This window comes from Phyllobates terribilis, unplaced genomic scaffold (assembly GCF_046119375.1).
Source record: "Phyllobates terribilis strain yellow unplaced genomic scaffold, ASM4611937v1 Scaffold_376__1_contigs__length_1858288, whole genome shotgun sequence".
NCBI classification, from domain to species: Eukaryota; Metazoa; Chordata; class Amphibia; order Anura; family Dendrobatidae; genus Phyllobates; species Phyllobates terribilis.
Window position 1 is genome coordinate 248,041 of NW_027363136.1, and position 17,302 is coordinate 265,342.

Consider the following 17,302-nt stretch of genomic DNA (forward strand, 5'->3'; position numbering starts at 1 on the left):
TGCCGAGCTTGCTCAGGAATGGCAGCAGGCTGGTGTGAGTGCTTCTGCACGCACTGTGAGGCGGAGACTCTTTGAGCAAGCGCTGGTTTCAAGGAGGGCAGCAAAGAAGCCACTTCTCTCCAGAAAAAACATCAGGGACCGACTGATATTCTGCAAAAGGTACAGGGAGTGGACTGCTGAGGACTGGGGCAAAGTCATTTTCTCTGATGAATCTCCTTTTCGATTGTTTGGGACATCTGGAAAACAGCTTATTCGGAGAAGAAAAGGTGAGCGCTACCACCAGTCTTGTCTCATGCCAACTGTAAAGCATCCTGAAACCATTCATGTGTGGGGTTGCTTCTCAGCCAAGGGAATCGGCTCACTCACAGTCTTGCCTAAAAACACAGCCATGAATAAAGAATGGTACCAGAATGTCCTCCAAGAGCAACTTCTCCCAACCGTCCAAGAGCAGTTTGGCGCCCAACAATGCCTTTTCCAGCATGATGAAGCACCTTGCCATAAAGCAAAGGTGATAACTAAATGGCTCATGGAACAAAACATAGAGATTTTGGGTCCATGGCCTGGAAACTCCCCAGATCTTAATCCCATTGAGAACTTGTGGTCAATCATCAAGAGACGGGTGGACAAACAAAAACCAACAAATTCTGGCAAAATGCAAGCATTGATTATGCAAGAATGGACTGCGATCAGTCAGGATTTGGTCCAAAAGTTGATTGAGAGCATGCCAGGGAGAATTACAGAGGTCTTGAAGAAGAAGGGGCAACACTGCAAATATTGACTTGCTGCATTAACTCATTCTAACTGTCAATATAACCTATTGGTACTCATAATATGATTGCAATTATATTTCTGTATGTGATATAAACATCAGACAAACACTAATAAAAACCAGAGGCCAGCAGATCATGTGAAAATATAATTTTGGTGTCATTCTCAAAACTTTTGGCCATGACTGTACATGTATTTAAGGAAGAAAAAATAAATAAAAATAAAATGTCCCCAGAAGTGGGCAACCCCTTCAAGGTGACTGTCCACAAAATGGAAAGGTTGCACAGCCATAAATTGGCCATATGTTCTCATCCATATTAATGCTAGTCCAACTACAGTTCTTGTGATCCAAATTATTAGTGTAATAAGCATATTTGATGCGGTTAGTTTGGGTCACAAAATGTGTGGTTGGGCCAGGAATGGTCTCTGTGAGGGCGCAGTCAGACGGCCGTATAACACGGATGATGATCACATAGCAATGCTTGGACTAGCCGACAGCCCTCATGACCCGAGCGTGACAGCTGCATAGAAATACATGCTGTCATGCACGGATCAAGAGAGCTGCCGGCCAGTCCGAGCATTGCTATGTGAGAGTCATCCGTGTTATACGGCCGTCTGACCGCCCCTAATAAGAACATACAGGTATCCTGTAGCCGTGTGAATTAGTCCTTTTCTGACTAAGGCATATGGGTTCAGGATCCACCACTATGATCCAGAGAGAAGAGTTGCTTTCCTTCTGGAGGACCCAGCCTATCGGTGCAAAATATTGGCGTCCCATTGATTTTATTGAATAAGTGCCATTGAATGCTTCATTTATTCATTGCTTTCCCTGGAAGCAGAAGCTGATGGCGAGATGGGGGGGGAGGGGTTGCCGCATTGAGTGCAATGTATCTGAAGAGGTATTCCAGTTTAAACATTTTAACTAATTAACTGTATAATAAAGTTTCTTGAGTACTTTGAGTATCAATTCTTTACAGTTTTTAGTCATTTTGAACATTCATAAGGTTTTTTCTACGAATATAAATCGGTCGTTGCCACGTGACGTACACACAGATGCAGTGCATGGCACCGGAAACACTAGTCTGTATACTGTGACAGGCCGCGCTGGTGTGTGACCATCACAAGACCCGGACAGATTGCTAGCCTCAGGAAGCAATCCAATATGGTTCTCATTCAGTGACTACAATTAGAGATTTTGAATACTGTGAGGAATTGGTACACAAGGTAGATCACGTTTTACTTTATAACAAATCACCTTTACTTGCCATTATTGGCAACCTGAATAATGGGTAGACAAACCAATATAGGCAGCTTGGTGTAGGATTACAGGAAAAGTCATCTCAGCTTGGCTTCTAATTGAATTCCTGCAAAGTTGGGGGAGCAGGATAGGGATACATTTATAGCTACTTGGATCTATGATGGGTCTTTTTGACAAGTGATCTAAGACAGTGGACCAAGAAAAGGACGAACAGCAGGTGCTACATTCATCAGTCAGGAATATTGTAGAAGGTCTTCCCACTGGATTGGATTGGAGAACACCTCCCTTTCCAGCCAGAGCTCATAAGTATAATGGAAATCTTCAGGGAGTTCAAGATTTTGTCCCACAACACTCTGCAAACAGTTATCCACCGGGGCAAACTCCCAGTTTGTATTCTTCTCATATCTCCAACTGTTGAAACTCTCGATGTTTCCCCGCAAAGTGCACTCTTCAGCCTGGAAGTCCCAGGGTCTGGCATCTATGTCTAATGTAATAAATAGGGATAGAAAGTCACCAAAATGTTATTTAACTATGCCATTACTAAGAAACATGAATGGGTGGACAATGACCTCTATATTCTGCTGCAATCTCCAGATTTCACACTACAAACTGCATACATTACTAAATTGATCTCTTAGGGTATGTGCAGAAGATCAGTAAACGCTGCGGATTGGTCGCAGCACACTTGCACTGCGTGCAATCCGCAGCGGCCAGATGTTACAGCATAGTGGATGGGATTTGTACAAATACCATGCCCACTATGCATTCCCGTGCTCATGCGACTCACCAGCGGAGATGGACATGCGGCGCGTCTTCACAGAACGCAGCATGTCAATTCCTCTTGCGGAGACGCTGATCTCCACAAGAGAGATTCAACCAGTGCAATGCACATGCGGCTTCACCTGTGTGCAGCGCTTTGAACGCAGCATCAAGTATGCTGCATTCAAAGTGCTACCATTCCTGACGGTGTGCACATACCCTTAGACCCGATGAGGATGCAGAGGTTAATTTGAAGAGCCATGTCAAAGTGGCTGCATAATCCCTTTATGAATATTTAAAGGGGTTTTCCCACAAACGAAAGCTGATTTTAATCAATAGATCTTGGAATAATAATAACTTCCACAATTGGATGTGTTAAATAAAATGTTCCTGTGCTGAGATAATCTTATAAATGTGCCTCTGCTGTGTACTGTGTAATGGATGTGTCTGACCCTGCAGGAACATGGTCTGATCATACCACAGCTCCTGGACAGGGGAGGAAGCAAAGGAGTATACAGACATTACAGCACGGGGTCACAGCTGATTCTTTTTGTGAGGTAAAACGTTTCACTGCCTGTTTTTAAACAATGTTTTACTTCAAAGAAAGAATCAGCTGTGATCCCGTGCTGTAATGTCTGTATATTCGAGCTGTGGTATGATCAGATCGTGTTCCATACACGGTCAGACACAGCCATTGCACAGGGGAACATTTATAAGATCATCTCAGCACAGGGACAGTTTATTTAAACACATCCAATTGTGGAAATTATTATTTAAAGATCTATTGATTAAAATTAACTTTTGTTCGTGGGAAAACACCTTTAATTCAATTTCACTCTACCTAGCCAGAAAGCGCTTCAGGGACCCTCCTGCTGCCGAGATCTCACATTGCTCAGTACAAGCCGCAGCTCTCAGTCCAGCTAGATGGTTGGAAATTGTATTCACTTGAATTAATGAGCCATTTCTTTCTACGGCTAAACTAAAAATGATCACCTTAATATCTTAACACGTATTTTAAAAGTAAATAAATTAATCTCTTAGACCTGATGAGGTTGGTATAATAAATGCATTTTTTGTGTATTGTGAAAACTTGTGACTGATCCACTTTAAAGGGCATCTGTTAGTAGGTTCAACCCTTCTAAGCAGTTTATATGGGCATGTAGGTCATAAAAAGTGGACTAAAATGCTACCTTAATATCTGTAAACCGATATAATATTCCACAGATATTCATGTTTTTCCTATATGTAATGAGCTGTTAAGATCTATTGGCCGGACATAGATCTGCATGAGAATCTGCCTCCAGAGCTTATTTTAAATTAAAGGGGACGTCACCATGGCGGACTGGAGAGGGAAGAAGGAAAGAAGAAAAGGGGAAGAGAAGGAAAGGGAGTAGGGGAAGGAAAGAAAAGGAGTAAAGTAGGGAAAGGAAAGGAAAGAAGGGGGGGGATAAAAAAAAAAAAAAAAAGAGAAATAAAGGTCTCCATGGGGGGGACTTACTGTAATATTGTAAAACGAGTACTATCATGTAATATCTGTTCCAAGTTTTGATATGTTTAATAAAAATTTATCCGATTAAAAAAAAAAAAAAGGGGGGACGTCACCAACCTGAGACATGTAGATCAAGAGAGCAGACTTTCAGTCATTACATGTCTCATACTGGTAAAGTCCCTTTTCATTTAAAATAAGCTCTGGAGGCAGATTGTCATGCGGATCAGTGTGAATGCACCATGCAAACAATGTACTAATATAATTCCAAGTAATGGTTAAAAGGGTAACGGTCACTTTCATTTTTCTTTCATAAATCAATAGTACACATGAAGGTAAGCAACTTTGTAATATATCGTATCAGAGATCTGCTTCTTTCTGTGACAGAAATGATCAAATTATCAAAATTCTCAATTCTGAGATAAAATCTGTATTCAGTGAAGACATTTTCCCATTCCTGAGATAGGTTTGCATCAATAGCAGCTGCCAACTCCTATGTAGACGGGAGGAGGAGCTAGAGACAGAGCTCCTCCCCCTACATAGAATTGTATCAGTAGTATCTGCCATCTCCTATCTCAGGAATGGGAAAGTCTGTCTTCACTGAATACAGATTTTACCTCAGAATCAAGAATTTTGATAATACCTGATCAATTCTGGCAAAGAAAGAAGCAAATTAGTCTGATAAGATATATTACAAAGTTGCTTATTTTCATGTGTACTATTGATTTATGAAATAAAAATTAAAAAACGGCGATTACGCTTTAAGTATTAACCCCTTAAAAGCCCAGGGCGTACTAATACATACCTGCGCCCTGGGCTTTAAGAGCCAGGTACGTATTTGTACACCCGGTTGATTTTGCCTGCACACAGGCTGTGCGGGCGCGATCGCCGCCGGCTGTCAGATTACACCCGGTGTTATGTGCTGGGAGCGGTCCCACACCGCTCCCGGCACATCGATCACAGCATTGCGGAGGTAAGCGCCGATACGCACCTCTTCCCCGGCGTCCCACGCTGTCTGAGGCCGGGTCCCGTGGTTGTCATGATGACCCGGATGTCGACATGACAACATCTGGGTCACCAGACAGCAGGAAGGTACTTTGATCATGCGCAGTGCATGACCAAAGTATCTTCTGAATCTGCAGCGCTTACAGCCTGTATAGCACAGGGATGGTGCTCCATCCCTATGCTATACAGGCGATCAAAGTAAAAAAAAGTGAAAGTCCCATAGTGGGATAAAGTATAAAAGTAAAAAACTGTTAAAAAATGAAAAAATAAAAATAAAAAAAATAATCCACCAAAAATAAAAATATAATGTACCCATCAATAAATATTATGAAAAAAAACAAAAACAATAAAAGTACACATATTTGGTATCGCCGCGTCCGCAACGACCTGACCTATAAAACTGTCCCACTATTTAACCCCTTTAGTTAACACGGTAAAAGACAAAAATAAAAAACGATGCTTTATCATACCGCCAAACAAAAAATGGAATAAAACGTGATCAAAAAGACTAATATAAATAAAAATGGTACCTCTGAAAACGTCATCGTGTCCTGCAAAAAACAAGCTGCCATATAGGTCCATCAGCCGAAAATAAAAAAGTTATAGCTCTCAGAATAAAGTGATGCAAAAAATATTTTTTTTCTATAAAATAGCTTTCATTGTGTAAAAGCGCCAAAACATAGAAAAAAGATATAAATGTGGTACCATTGTAAAAGTACTGACCCGAAGAATAAAGATACCTTATCAATTTTACCACACGCAGAAACAGCATAAAAAAAAACAAAAAAAAAACAAAACACAATTCCTGAATTGTTGGTTTTTGTTTATTCTGTCTCCCAAAAAACGGAATAGAAAGCGATCAAAAATGTCACGTGCATGAAAATGGTACCAATAAAAACGTCAACTCATCCCGCAAAAAACAAGCTGTCACATGACTGTCGGCCAAAATATGGAAAAATTATAGCTCTCAAAATATGGCGTTGCAAAAACTAGATTTTGCAAAAAAAATGCGTCTTTTAGTGTGAGACAGCGGTCAATCATAAAAACCCGATATGATTCTGGTATCGCTGTAATCGCACCGACCTGAAGAATAAAGTCGTCAAATCACTTATACCGCACGAGGAACGGCGTGAAAAATAAACTCTAGGGTTAGTGTTGGGGCTAGGGTTAGGGTTAGGATTGGGGTTGTATTAGGATTGGGATTTTTTTCAAAAGTAAAAAAAAAAAAAAAAAGATGACAATATGGTGACTAGTGTTGAGCGCAAGTGCATGCTACTTGAGTTTGCATCGGGTGCTTGGGTATACACTAAGTGTCGCGGATGCTCGAGTGATATGCTCGTGTCTCCGCCCCATATGCTTCGCGGCCAAAAAAAAACTCGCAGGGATTGCCTGTCATTCACAAGCGATCCTTTTTTGGGTGTCTAATAACCGTAAAACATGCGGGCGGGGACTCGAGCATGTCACTCGAGCACGCGCGATACATGGTGCATACCTGAGTACCCGATGCAAACTCAAGTAGCGAGCACTTGCGCTCAAGACTAATGACAACTTATTCAATATGATGACCTAATGTTATCAAAATCTGTGTCGTACATCTGGGTTCAAAATGTTCACTATACCCCTTGATAAAATCCTTGAGGGGGCTAGTTTCCGAAATGGGGTCACTTGTGGGGGGTTTCCACTATTTAGGCACATCAGAGGCTCTCCAAACGCCACATGGCGTCCGCTCTCAATTCCAGCCAATTTTGCGTTCAAAAAGTCACACAGTGCTCCTTCCCTTCTGAACCCTGCTATGCGCCCAAACACTGTATTTTCCCCACATATGGGGTATTGGCGTACTCAGGAGAAATTGCACAAAAGTTTTTGGGGTCCATTTTCTCCTCTTACCCTTGTGAAAATAAAAAATTTGGGGCTAAAACATCATTTTTGTGGAAAAAGTTTGATTTTTTTTATTTTCACGGCATCATGTTATAAACTTCTGTAAAGCACTTGGGGGTTCAGGGTGCTCACCACACATCTAGACAAGTTCCCTGAGGGTTCTAGTTTCCAAAATGGTGTCACTTGTGGGGGGTTTCCACTGTTTAGGCACATCAGGGGCACATACGCTAATTATTCAAGCAAATTTTACATTCAAAAAGTCAAATGGCACTCCTTCCCTTCCGAGCCCTGCCGTGCGCCCAAACAGTGGTTTTCCCCCACATATGGGGTATCTGCGTGCTCAGGAGGAATTGCACAAATTGCATGGTGCAATTTCTGCTATTACCCTCATTAAAATGCAAAATTGGAGGCTGAAAAACATTTTTGTTGCAAAAATGTGAAAATTTTATTTTTACAGTTCATTGTTCTAAACTTCTGTGAAGCACCTGGGGGTTCAAGGTGCTCACCACACATCTAGATAAGTTCTCTGAGGGATCTAGTTTCCAAAATGGTGTAACTTTTGGGGGGTTCCGACTGTTTAGGCACATCAGGGGCTCCCCAAACGCAACATGGTGTCCGTTAATTATTCAAGCAAATTTCACATTCAAAAAGTGAAATGGCGCGCCTTTCCTTCTGATCCCTGCCTTGCGCCCAAACAGTGGTTTTTACCCACATATTGGGTATCTGCGTGCTCAGGGGAAATTGTACAACAAATTTTGCGGTCTATTTTTTCCTGTTATCCCTGCAAAAATAAAAAAAATTGGGTCTAAAGTAACATTTTTGTGAAAAAATGTAAATGTTCATTTTTTTCTTCCACTTTCCCAAAATTCCTGTGAAGCACCTGAAGGGTTAATAAACTTCTTGAATGTGGTTTTGAGTACCTTGAGGGGTGCAGTTTTTAGAATGGTGTCACTCTTGGGTATTTTCTGTCATAAAGACCCCTCAAAGGGACTTCAAATGTGATGTGGTCCCTAAAAAAATAGTTTGGTAAATTTTGTTTTAAAAATGAGAAAATCGCTGGTCAACTTTTAACCCTTATACAGTGGTGGCCGAAAGTATTGGCACCCCTGCAATTCTGTCAGATAATACTCAGTTTCTTCCAGAAAATGATTGCAATCACAAATTCTTTGGTATTATTCTCTTCATTTAATTTGCTTGCAAGGAAAAAAGACAAAAGAGAATGAAGCAAAATTCAAATCATTGATCATTTCACACAAAACTCCAAAAATGGGCCAGACAAAAGTATTGGCACCCTCAGCCTAATACTTGGTTGCACAACCTTTAGCCAAAATAACTGCGAACAACCGCATCCGGTAACCATCAATGAGTTTCTTACAATGCTCTGCTGGAATTGTAGACCATTCTTCTTTGGCAAACTGCTCCAGGTCCCTGATATTTAAAGGGTGCCTTCTCCAAACTGCCATTTTGAGATCTCTCCACAGGTGTTCCATGGGATTCAGGTCTGGACTCATTGCTGGCCACCTTAGAAGTCTCCAGTGCTTTCTCTCAAACCATTTTATAGTGCTTTTGGAAGTGTGTTTTGGGTCATTGTCCTGCTGGAAGACCCATGACCTCTGAGGGAGACCCAGCTTTCTCACACTGGGCCCTACATTATGCTGCAAAATTTGTTGGTAGTCTTCAGACTTCATAATGCCATGCACACAGTCAAGCAGTCCAGTGCCAGAGGCAGCAAAGCAACCCCAAAACATCAGGGAACCTCCGCCATGTTTGACTGTAGGGACCGTGTTCTTTTCTTTGAATGCCTCTTTTTTTTCCCTGTACACTCTATGTTGATGCTTTTTCCCAAAAAGCTCTACTTTTGTCTCATCTGACCAGAGAACATTCTTCCAAAACGTTTTAGGCTTTCTCAGGTAAGTTTTGGCAAGCTCCAGCCTGGCTTTTTTATGTCTCAGGGTAAGAAGTGGTGTCTTCCTGGGTATCCTACCATACAGTCCCTTTTCATTCAGACGCCGACCGATAGTAGGGGTTGACACTGTTGTACCCTCGGACTGCAGGGCAGCTTGAACTTGTTTGGATGTTAGTCGAGGTTCTTTATCCACCATCCGCACAATCTTGCGTTGAAATCTCTCGTCAATTTTTATTTTCCGTCCACATCTAGGGAGGTTAGCCACAGTGCCATGGGCTTTAAACTTCTTGATGACACTGCGCACGGAAGACACAGGAACATTCAGGTCTTTGGAGATGGATTTGTAGCCTTGAGATTGCTCATGCTTCCTCACAATTTGGTTTCTCAAGTCCTCAGACAGTTCTTTGGTCTTCTTTCTTTTCTCCATGCTCAATGTGGTACACACAAGGACACAGGACAGAGGTTGAGTCAACTATAATCCATGTTAACTGGCTGCAAGTGTGATTTAGTTATTGCCAACACCTGTTAGGTGCCACAGGTAAGTTACAGGTGCTGTTAATTACACGAATTAGAGAAGCATCACATGATTTTTCAAAGGGTGCCAATACTTTTGTCCACCCCCTTTTTTAGGTTTGGTGTGGAATTGTATCCAATTTAGCTTTAGGACAATTCTTTTTGTGTGTTTTCATTGAAGACAAATTAAATAAAGATAATAATACCAAAGAATTTGTGATTGCAATCATTTTCAGGAAGAAACTGAGTATTATCTGACAGAATTGCAGGGGTGCCAATACTTTTGGCCACCACTGTAGCTCCCTAATAAAAAAAATGTTGGTTCCAAAATTGTGCTGATGTAAAGTAGACATGTGGGAAATGTTATTTATTAACTATTTTGTGTGACATACAGTACAGACCAAAAGTTTGGACACACCTTCTCATTTAAAGATTTTTCTGTATTTTCATGACTATGAAAATTGTACATTTACACTGAAGGCATCAAAACTATGAATTAACACATGTGGAATTATATACTTAACAAAAAAGTGTGAAACAACTGAAAATATGTCTAATATTCTATGTTCTTCAAAGTAGCCACCTTTTGCTTTGATGACTGCTTTGCACACTCATGGCATTCTCTTGATGAGCTTCAAGAGGTAGTCACCGGAAACGGTTTTCACTTCACAGGTGTGCCCTGTCAGGTTTAATAAGTGGGATTTCTTGCCTTGTAAATGGGATTGGGACCATCAGTTGTGTTGTGCAGAAGTCTGGTGGATACACAGCTGATAGTCCTACTGAATAGACTGTTAGAATTTGTATTATGGCAAGAAAAAAGCAGCTAAGTAAAGAAAAACGAGTGGCCATCATTACTTTAAGAAAAGAAGGTCAGTCAGTCAGAAAAATTGGGAAAACTTTGAAAGTGTCCCCAAGTGAAGTTGCAAAAACCATCAAGCGCTACAAAGAAACTGGCTCACATGAGGACCGCCCTAGGAAAGGAAGACCAAGAGTCACCTCTGCTTCTGAGGATAAGTTTATCCGAGTCACCAGCCTCAGAAATCGCAGGTTAACAGCAGCTCAGATTAGGGACCAGGTCAATGCCACACAGAGTTCTAGCAGCAGACACATCTCTTCAACAACTGTTAAGAGGAGACTTTGTGCAGCAGGCCTTCATGGTAAAATAGCTGCTAGGAAACCACTGCTAAGGACAGGCAACAAGCAGAAGAGACAAGGAATGAACATTAGACCAGTGGAAATCTGTGCTTTGGTCCGATGAGTCCAAATTTCAGATCTTGGGTTCCAACCACCATGTCTTTGTGCGATGCAGAAAAGGTGAACGGATGAACTCTACATGCCTGGTTCCCACCGTGAAGCATGGAGGAGGAGGTGTGATGGTGTGGGGGTGCTTTGCTGGTGACACTGTTGGGGATTTATTCAAAATTGAAGGCATACTGAACCAGCATGGCTACCACAGCATCTTGCAGCGGCATGCTATTCCATCCGGTTTGCGTTTATTTGGACCATCATTTTTTTTGGAACAGGACAATGACCCCAAACAAACCTCCAGGCTGTGTAAGGGCTATTTGACCAAGGAGAAGAGTGATGGGGTGCTATGCCAGATGACCTGGCCTCCACAGTCACCAGACCGGAACCCAATCGAGATGGTTTGGGGTGAGCTGGACCGCAGAGTGAAGGCAAAAGGGCCACAAGTGCTAAGCATCTCTGGGAACTCCTTCAAGATTGTTGGAAGACCATTTCCGGTGACTACCTCTTGAAGCTCATCAAGAGAATGCCAAGAGTGTGCAAAGCAGTCATCAAAGCAAAAGGTGGCTACTTTGAAGAACCTAGAATATAAGACATATTTTCAGTTGTTTCACACTTTTTTGCTAAGTATATAATTCCACATGTGTTAATTCATAGTTTTCATGCCTTCAGTGTGAATGTACAATTTTCATAGTCAGGAAAATACAGAAAAATCTTTAAATGAGAAGGTGTGTCCAAACTTTTGGTCTGTACTGTATCTCTCTGATTTAAGGGCATAAAAAGACGGATTTTGGTAAGACCTTACCTGTAAAATCCTTTTCAGCGAAGGAAGGAAGGGAGACACAGGATCATTACTAGTGGGTTGGCGGAGCCCCACAGGATAGTTCACCTCAGATTTATAAAAAGTGACGACCGGCCCCTCCAGCCTAGGCTCCTCCTACTCCCATGATTCTCCAGTCCGTACACAAGCTAAGGAAGAGCAGATAACACCAGCGGAGCAACACAACCTCTTCTGAAAACTCAGAAAAAAATGAGAGAACAGGTTATGCATATAGTAGAAGAAACCACACAGTCCCAGGTACTACTCACTGGACCTGACAACTGCGATGAGCTGGCAATGCTGGAACAGAGCCTTTGCGCGCCAACCCCAACCCAGATAACCGCCATCAGAGAGGGGTCGCGCCGCATCTGAAAAACTATAATAAACTTCTGCCATGGGAGGGTGCTGTGTCTCCCTTCCTTCCTTCGCTGAAAAGGATTTTACAGGTAAGGTCTTACCAAAATCCGTCTTTCAGCAGCAGAAGGGAAGGAAGGGAGACACAGGATCATTACTAGTGGGACGTCCCAAAGCAGTCCAGAACTTAAGGGTGGGAAACAGTGGCAGAATCGCCAACACCCCAACAACTTAGATAAAAGCGCAACCAGCGCTAAACTAAAGTTAAAGAGATAACCTAAACCACCGCAGCCTGCAGGACCCTACGTCCTAGGGCCGCATCAGCGGAAGCACTGACGTCCACCTTATAAAATTTTGTAAAAGTGTGAACGGAACGCCAGGTAGCTGCCCGGCAGAGTTGAGCTACCGAGGCCCCTTGGTGAAAGGCCCACGACGACCCCACAGCTCTAGTGGAGTGAGCTCGAACCTTAATAGGGCAAGGCTCGCCTCTAAGCCGGTACGCCTCTAGGATAGCCGACCGTATCCACCGAGCTCTAGTGTCTTTGGAAGCCCGCTGACAACGTCGACGACCAGCAGGAATCACAAAAAGAGAGTCCGACTTCCGAAACCCTTGCGTGATTGAAAGATAAAATTTCAAAGCCCGCACTAAATCCAACGAGTGCAAGGCCCGCTCCTTTGAATTCCTTGGTTCTGGACAGAGTGAGAGCAACACGATGTCCTGATTAACATGGAAACGTGACACCACTTTAGGCAGAAAGTCACAACGGGGGCGAAGCACCACACGATCCGAGTGGAATTCCAGAAAAGGGGGCGAGCAAGACAGTGCCGCCAATTCAGAAACCCTTGTCAAAGAGGTGAACGCCACCAGAAAGGCCACCTTCCAAGAAAGCAAAAAAAGCGTAGCAGAATCCATAGGCTCAAAAGGTCTGTGTTGAAGAGTCTCCAAGACTAGATTAAGACGCCAAGGAGCCACAAACTTCTTCCGAGGCGGAAACTGACGTGTTACCCCGTGAAAAAAGGAACGCACATCCCTGCGCGAGGCAATAGCCTTCCGAAAAAGCAAGGATAGAGCAGATACCTGACCCCGCAAGGTACTGACTGCCAGACCCTTGTACAATCCATATTGCAGGAAGGCCAAGAAGTTGGGAATGGAAAAAACCCTCGGGTTTCTTGAAGATCCAGAACACCACGAAAAGAAGGCCTCCCAAGTTTTGTGATAAACCCTAGTCGTAGGAGGCCCTCTGGCCACTCGCAGAGTGGCAATGACCTCGGCTGAAAACCCTTGACGGGTCAAGATTTCGGTCTCAAGAGCCACGCCGTCAAACGAAGAGACTTCAGGCCCGGATGACGAATGGGTCCTTGGGTTAACAAGTCCGGGCGAAGAGGTAGTGGAAACGGAGGTGCTGCCAGAAGCGACACCAGCGTTGAAAACCACGCCCTCCTTGGCCAATCTGGCGCCACCAAAATTGCCGAGATTCGCTCGAGTTTGATCCGTCTGATCACCAGAGGTAGTAAAGATACCAGTGGAAATACGTAGATCAGCTCGAACTGGTCCCACGGGGCTACTAGAGCATCCACCGCCACGGCCTCCGAGTCCTTGTACCTGGACATGAACGTCGGAATCCTGGCGTTCAGCCTGGATGCCATCAAATCCACTTCGGGAGTTCCGCAACGGGAGCACAGCAGTGCAAACACTTCCGGATGAAGACTCCATTCTCCCGGATCCACTTGCTCGCGACTGAGAAAATCCGCTGTGATATTCCGCACTCCTGGAATGTGAATCGCGGAGATGACTGGAACCCTGGACTCGGCCCATAACATGATCCGAGAGACCTCCATCATGAGTCTGGAACTCCTCGTCCCGCCTTGATGGTTGATATATGCGACCGCTGTCGCATTGTCCGTCTGAACTCGGACTGGCAGACCGCTCAAAGGGACCGTCCAATGGCGGAGGCAGAGAAAAATTGCCCTCAACTCCAGGATATTGATCGGCAGAGAAGACTCTTCTGACAACCAGACTCCCTGAATCCAGAGATCGTTCCAAACTCCCCCCCAGCCCGTCAGGCTGGCATCGGTGGTTATGACCGACCACCGTGGAAGGAGGAAAGATTTCCCCAGGGATAACACCTCCGGACGTAACCACCATCTGAGAGACTCTCGCACCCTGCGGGAGATAATGACACTGCGATCCAGCGAAGCCGGCGATTGATCCCAATGGGTCAGAATGAGATCTTGGAGACCCCTGGAATGAAATTGAGCAAACGGTGGTGACAATACCATCAGACCCAGAAGGCGCATACACCTTCGAAGGGACATTGCCGTCGTCGACCTCATGGCTTGAACCTGGTGACGAAGGTTTGCTTGTTTGTCCGGAGGCAGGGACACCACTGCCCGTACCGTGTCGAAATGCATTCCGAGGAACAGGATTGACTGTGACGGCTCCAGAGATGACTTCTTCCAATTGACCAGCCACCCGAAGTCTTCCAGGTGCTGAAGGGATAGATCGCGAGCTGTCACCGCCTCCTCCGCTGTGGATGACACTATCAACAGGTCGTCCAGGTAGGGAAAAATCGTAATCCCTTGTCTTCGGAGAATTGCCATAAGTGGCACCAGAATTTTTGTAAAAACCCTGGGCGCCGAGGCCAACCCGAACGGCAGGGCCACAAACTGATAATGAGCCTGACCTATGGCAAAACGCAGGAAGCGCTGGTGGGCTCTTCCAATGGGGACATGCAAATAGGCATCTCGGATGTCGATTGACAACAAAAAATCGTACTGTGACAGGGCCGCCACAACAGAGCGAAGAGATTCCATGCGGAACTTCCGGGTCCGGACATGAAGATTCAACTCTTTGAGATCCAGAATGGGGCGAAACTTGTCCTCCTTTTTGGGAACCACAAAGAGGATGGAGTAAAACCCCCTTCCCCAGTCCTCCGGTGGAACCGTAACCACTACGCCGTTCTGCAGAAGAGAATCGACCTCCCGCAGCAGTGCAGCTGCCAGCTTGGGCTCGGACGGGATGCGAGACTGGCAAAACCTGTCTGGGGGTTGAGAATGAAACTCTATGAAATAGCCTGCCGAGATAACCCGCGTCACCCAGGCGTCCGATACGTGGAATGCCCAAGTCGACTCGAATTGGAGCAGACGACCCCCCACCCGGGAACCCTCGGGTGAGCACCTGGCATCAGTCCGCCTTAGCGGGCTTTTTGTCAGTTTCCCGTTTGTCTTGACGGAAATTCTGTTTCCAGGGAGTACGGGATTTTTGAGAGGTCTTCTTTCCGGAAGACGAGGGACGACCCGATCCCCAAGAGGGCTGACCGAACCGTCCCCTGGGCCGAAAGGACCGACAACCACCACCGACACTAGACTTGCCAGACGTAGACGCCGCTGCTCTCCGCTGCGGCAAAGCCGTATCCTTTGCTTTGGCCTTAGCAATCAGCTCCGTGAGGTCAGAACCAAAAAGCTGACCGCGCTTGTACGCCAGACTCAGCAAACCTTGCTTGGATACAGCGTCTCCAGTCCACTGCTTCAGCCACAGCGCTCTTCTGACTGTGACGGCCGAGGATTGCGCTCTGGACAGAACCGAAGTAGTATCCAGAACTGCGTCTCTGCCATATCGGGCCGCCTCTTCCAACAACTGGATGAGTGTTTCTACCTCCGATAACGGGGTCCCATCTTGCCACGCCGTCCGTAGCTGATCCAACCACCGCAGAGACGCCTCACCAGCACACATGGCTCCTAAAGATGCTCGGAATCCATGACCCGCGGCCTCGTAGATGGATTTCGCCGCTAACTCTGTCTTTCTGTCTAGCGGATCCTGCAGACTCGCCTTCCCTTTAACAGGAAGCAGAGAAGATTTACTCAGCTGAGATAAAGGAACGTCCACCTCAGGAGAGGGAACCCAATTAGCGACCGTCTCCGTGGAACAGGGGTACAGAGCATCAAAAATCCATGTCCCCTGAAAACGCTTATCCGGACACAGGCGTTCTTTCTCCACCGCTCGCTAAGCTCATCAAGTGATGGCAGAGTCGACCGAGTCCGACGCGACTCCTAAAACAGCCGGGCCGACTTACCAGGGCGTCTCGATACCTCATCAGGCAACTGTAACGCCTCTCTCATAGCCACAATAAAGGCATCCACACGGCCCAAAAGCGAAGCAGAGCGCCCCTGCCGATCCTCTTCGTCAGAATCGGAGATCTCCCCAGCAGAGCTTGTCGGAGTTTCTGAGGCCTCCGTCTCGCTGTGCGGAGGGGACAGTACCGGCCTGTGGCGCTTCTTGCCACGAGAAGTCTGTTGGGATTTAGCTTATACCCAATGACCTAGAAGGCCAGACAGGCTATCAATGGAGCGAGTGAGCGCCTCCACTTTAACATCACTGAGCCCCCCGACCAGCGTTAAACTTGACGCCGTCGAGGACTCCTGCGTGTCAGATACGCGAGACAGATCCTGAAGCGGACCTGGGAGGCGGTCCGCGCCTTCTGGACCCTGATCCGACATGCCCTCACACAGAAATTTGAAAGGCCGAATAACCCCTTAAAGGTGTGGTCAGTAACTAGGACAGAGTGATCCCGTACCACAGCCTGTTCTTCCCAGGGGAAACCAAGCGCTGAAGGGTTACAGCTCCTCTAGGAGAGAAAGCTACCCCAGCTGCCCGACAGAGCAAGGTTTAAGGGTTAACTGCCTTCGAGGGGTTAATGCTGCAGACCGCGGACAACCTCTGCTTTTTTTAAAAGAGGTGTGCGAGCCCCAGAAATACCTCAGCTGAGAGGTAACAGCGGCAGGTACAGCACAGTCTGACTACCTTAACAGGGTTGCAGAGAGGTGCCCCGCGCTGCGGAGGTGAGAAAGGAACCTTCTGCCTTAAAGACAGAAGCGATTCACCCAGCTGGCCGCGGTGACTGCTCTTCCCGGTCGGAATGAGGGAGAGAGAGAGACGAGAGACGAGCTAGGAGCAGGAGGACGCCGCTCGGTATGGCCACCGTGCATGAAGAAGCCGGAAGAGGAAGGGGCGGGAACCGCTCCAGCGCGCGCTTAGAGCGCTTCCTGCCCGCAAAAGACAGGCAGCCGAGGGGACGCGAGGCCACGCCCCCCGCTGCCGTTCAAAAAAGCGCGCGGCTTCTCCGTCCTCCGCTCCCGCTCGTCTGACACCTCACTGCAGGGATTCCACCTGCGGATAAAAAGAAAAAAACAGCAGTCACCGCATTGATTAAAGTAGCAGCGGCTGCCGCAGCAGCCGCTGATGGACTCATACATACTGAGCACTTACCCAGCTGAGCGCCACAGGGACCCCCAGGGATGTGTGGCACCGTG

At 45.8% G+C, this 17,302-nt stretch overlaps 1 protein-coding gene across 1 annotated transcript in view; it reads right to left on the reverse strand.

Annotated features, from left to right (window-relative positions):
• Positions 1 to 1,993: 1,993 nt before the first annotated feature.
• The window catches only part of LOC141223175 (striatin-interacting protein 2-like), a 29,298-nt gene continuing 13,989 nt past the window's right edge, over positions 1,994 to 17,302 (reverse strand). The window contains exon 3 of the mRNA XM_073666801.1: positions 1,994 to 2,510. Coding sequence (XP_073522902.1) covers positions 2,260 to 2,510 — 251 coding nt within the window. The 3' untranslated portion in view covers positions 1,994 to 2,259. The remainder of the gene's footprint in view (positions 2,511 to 17,302) is intronic.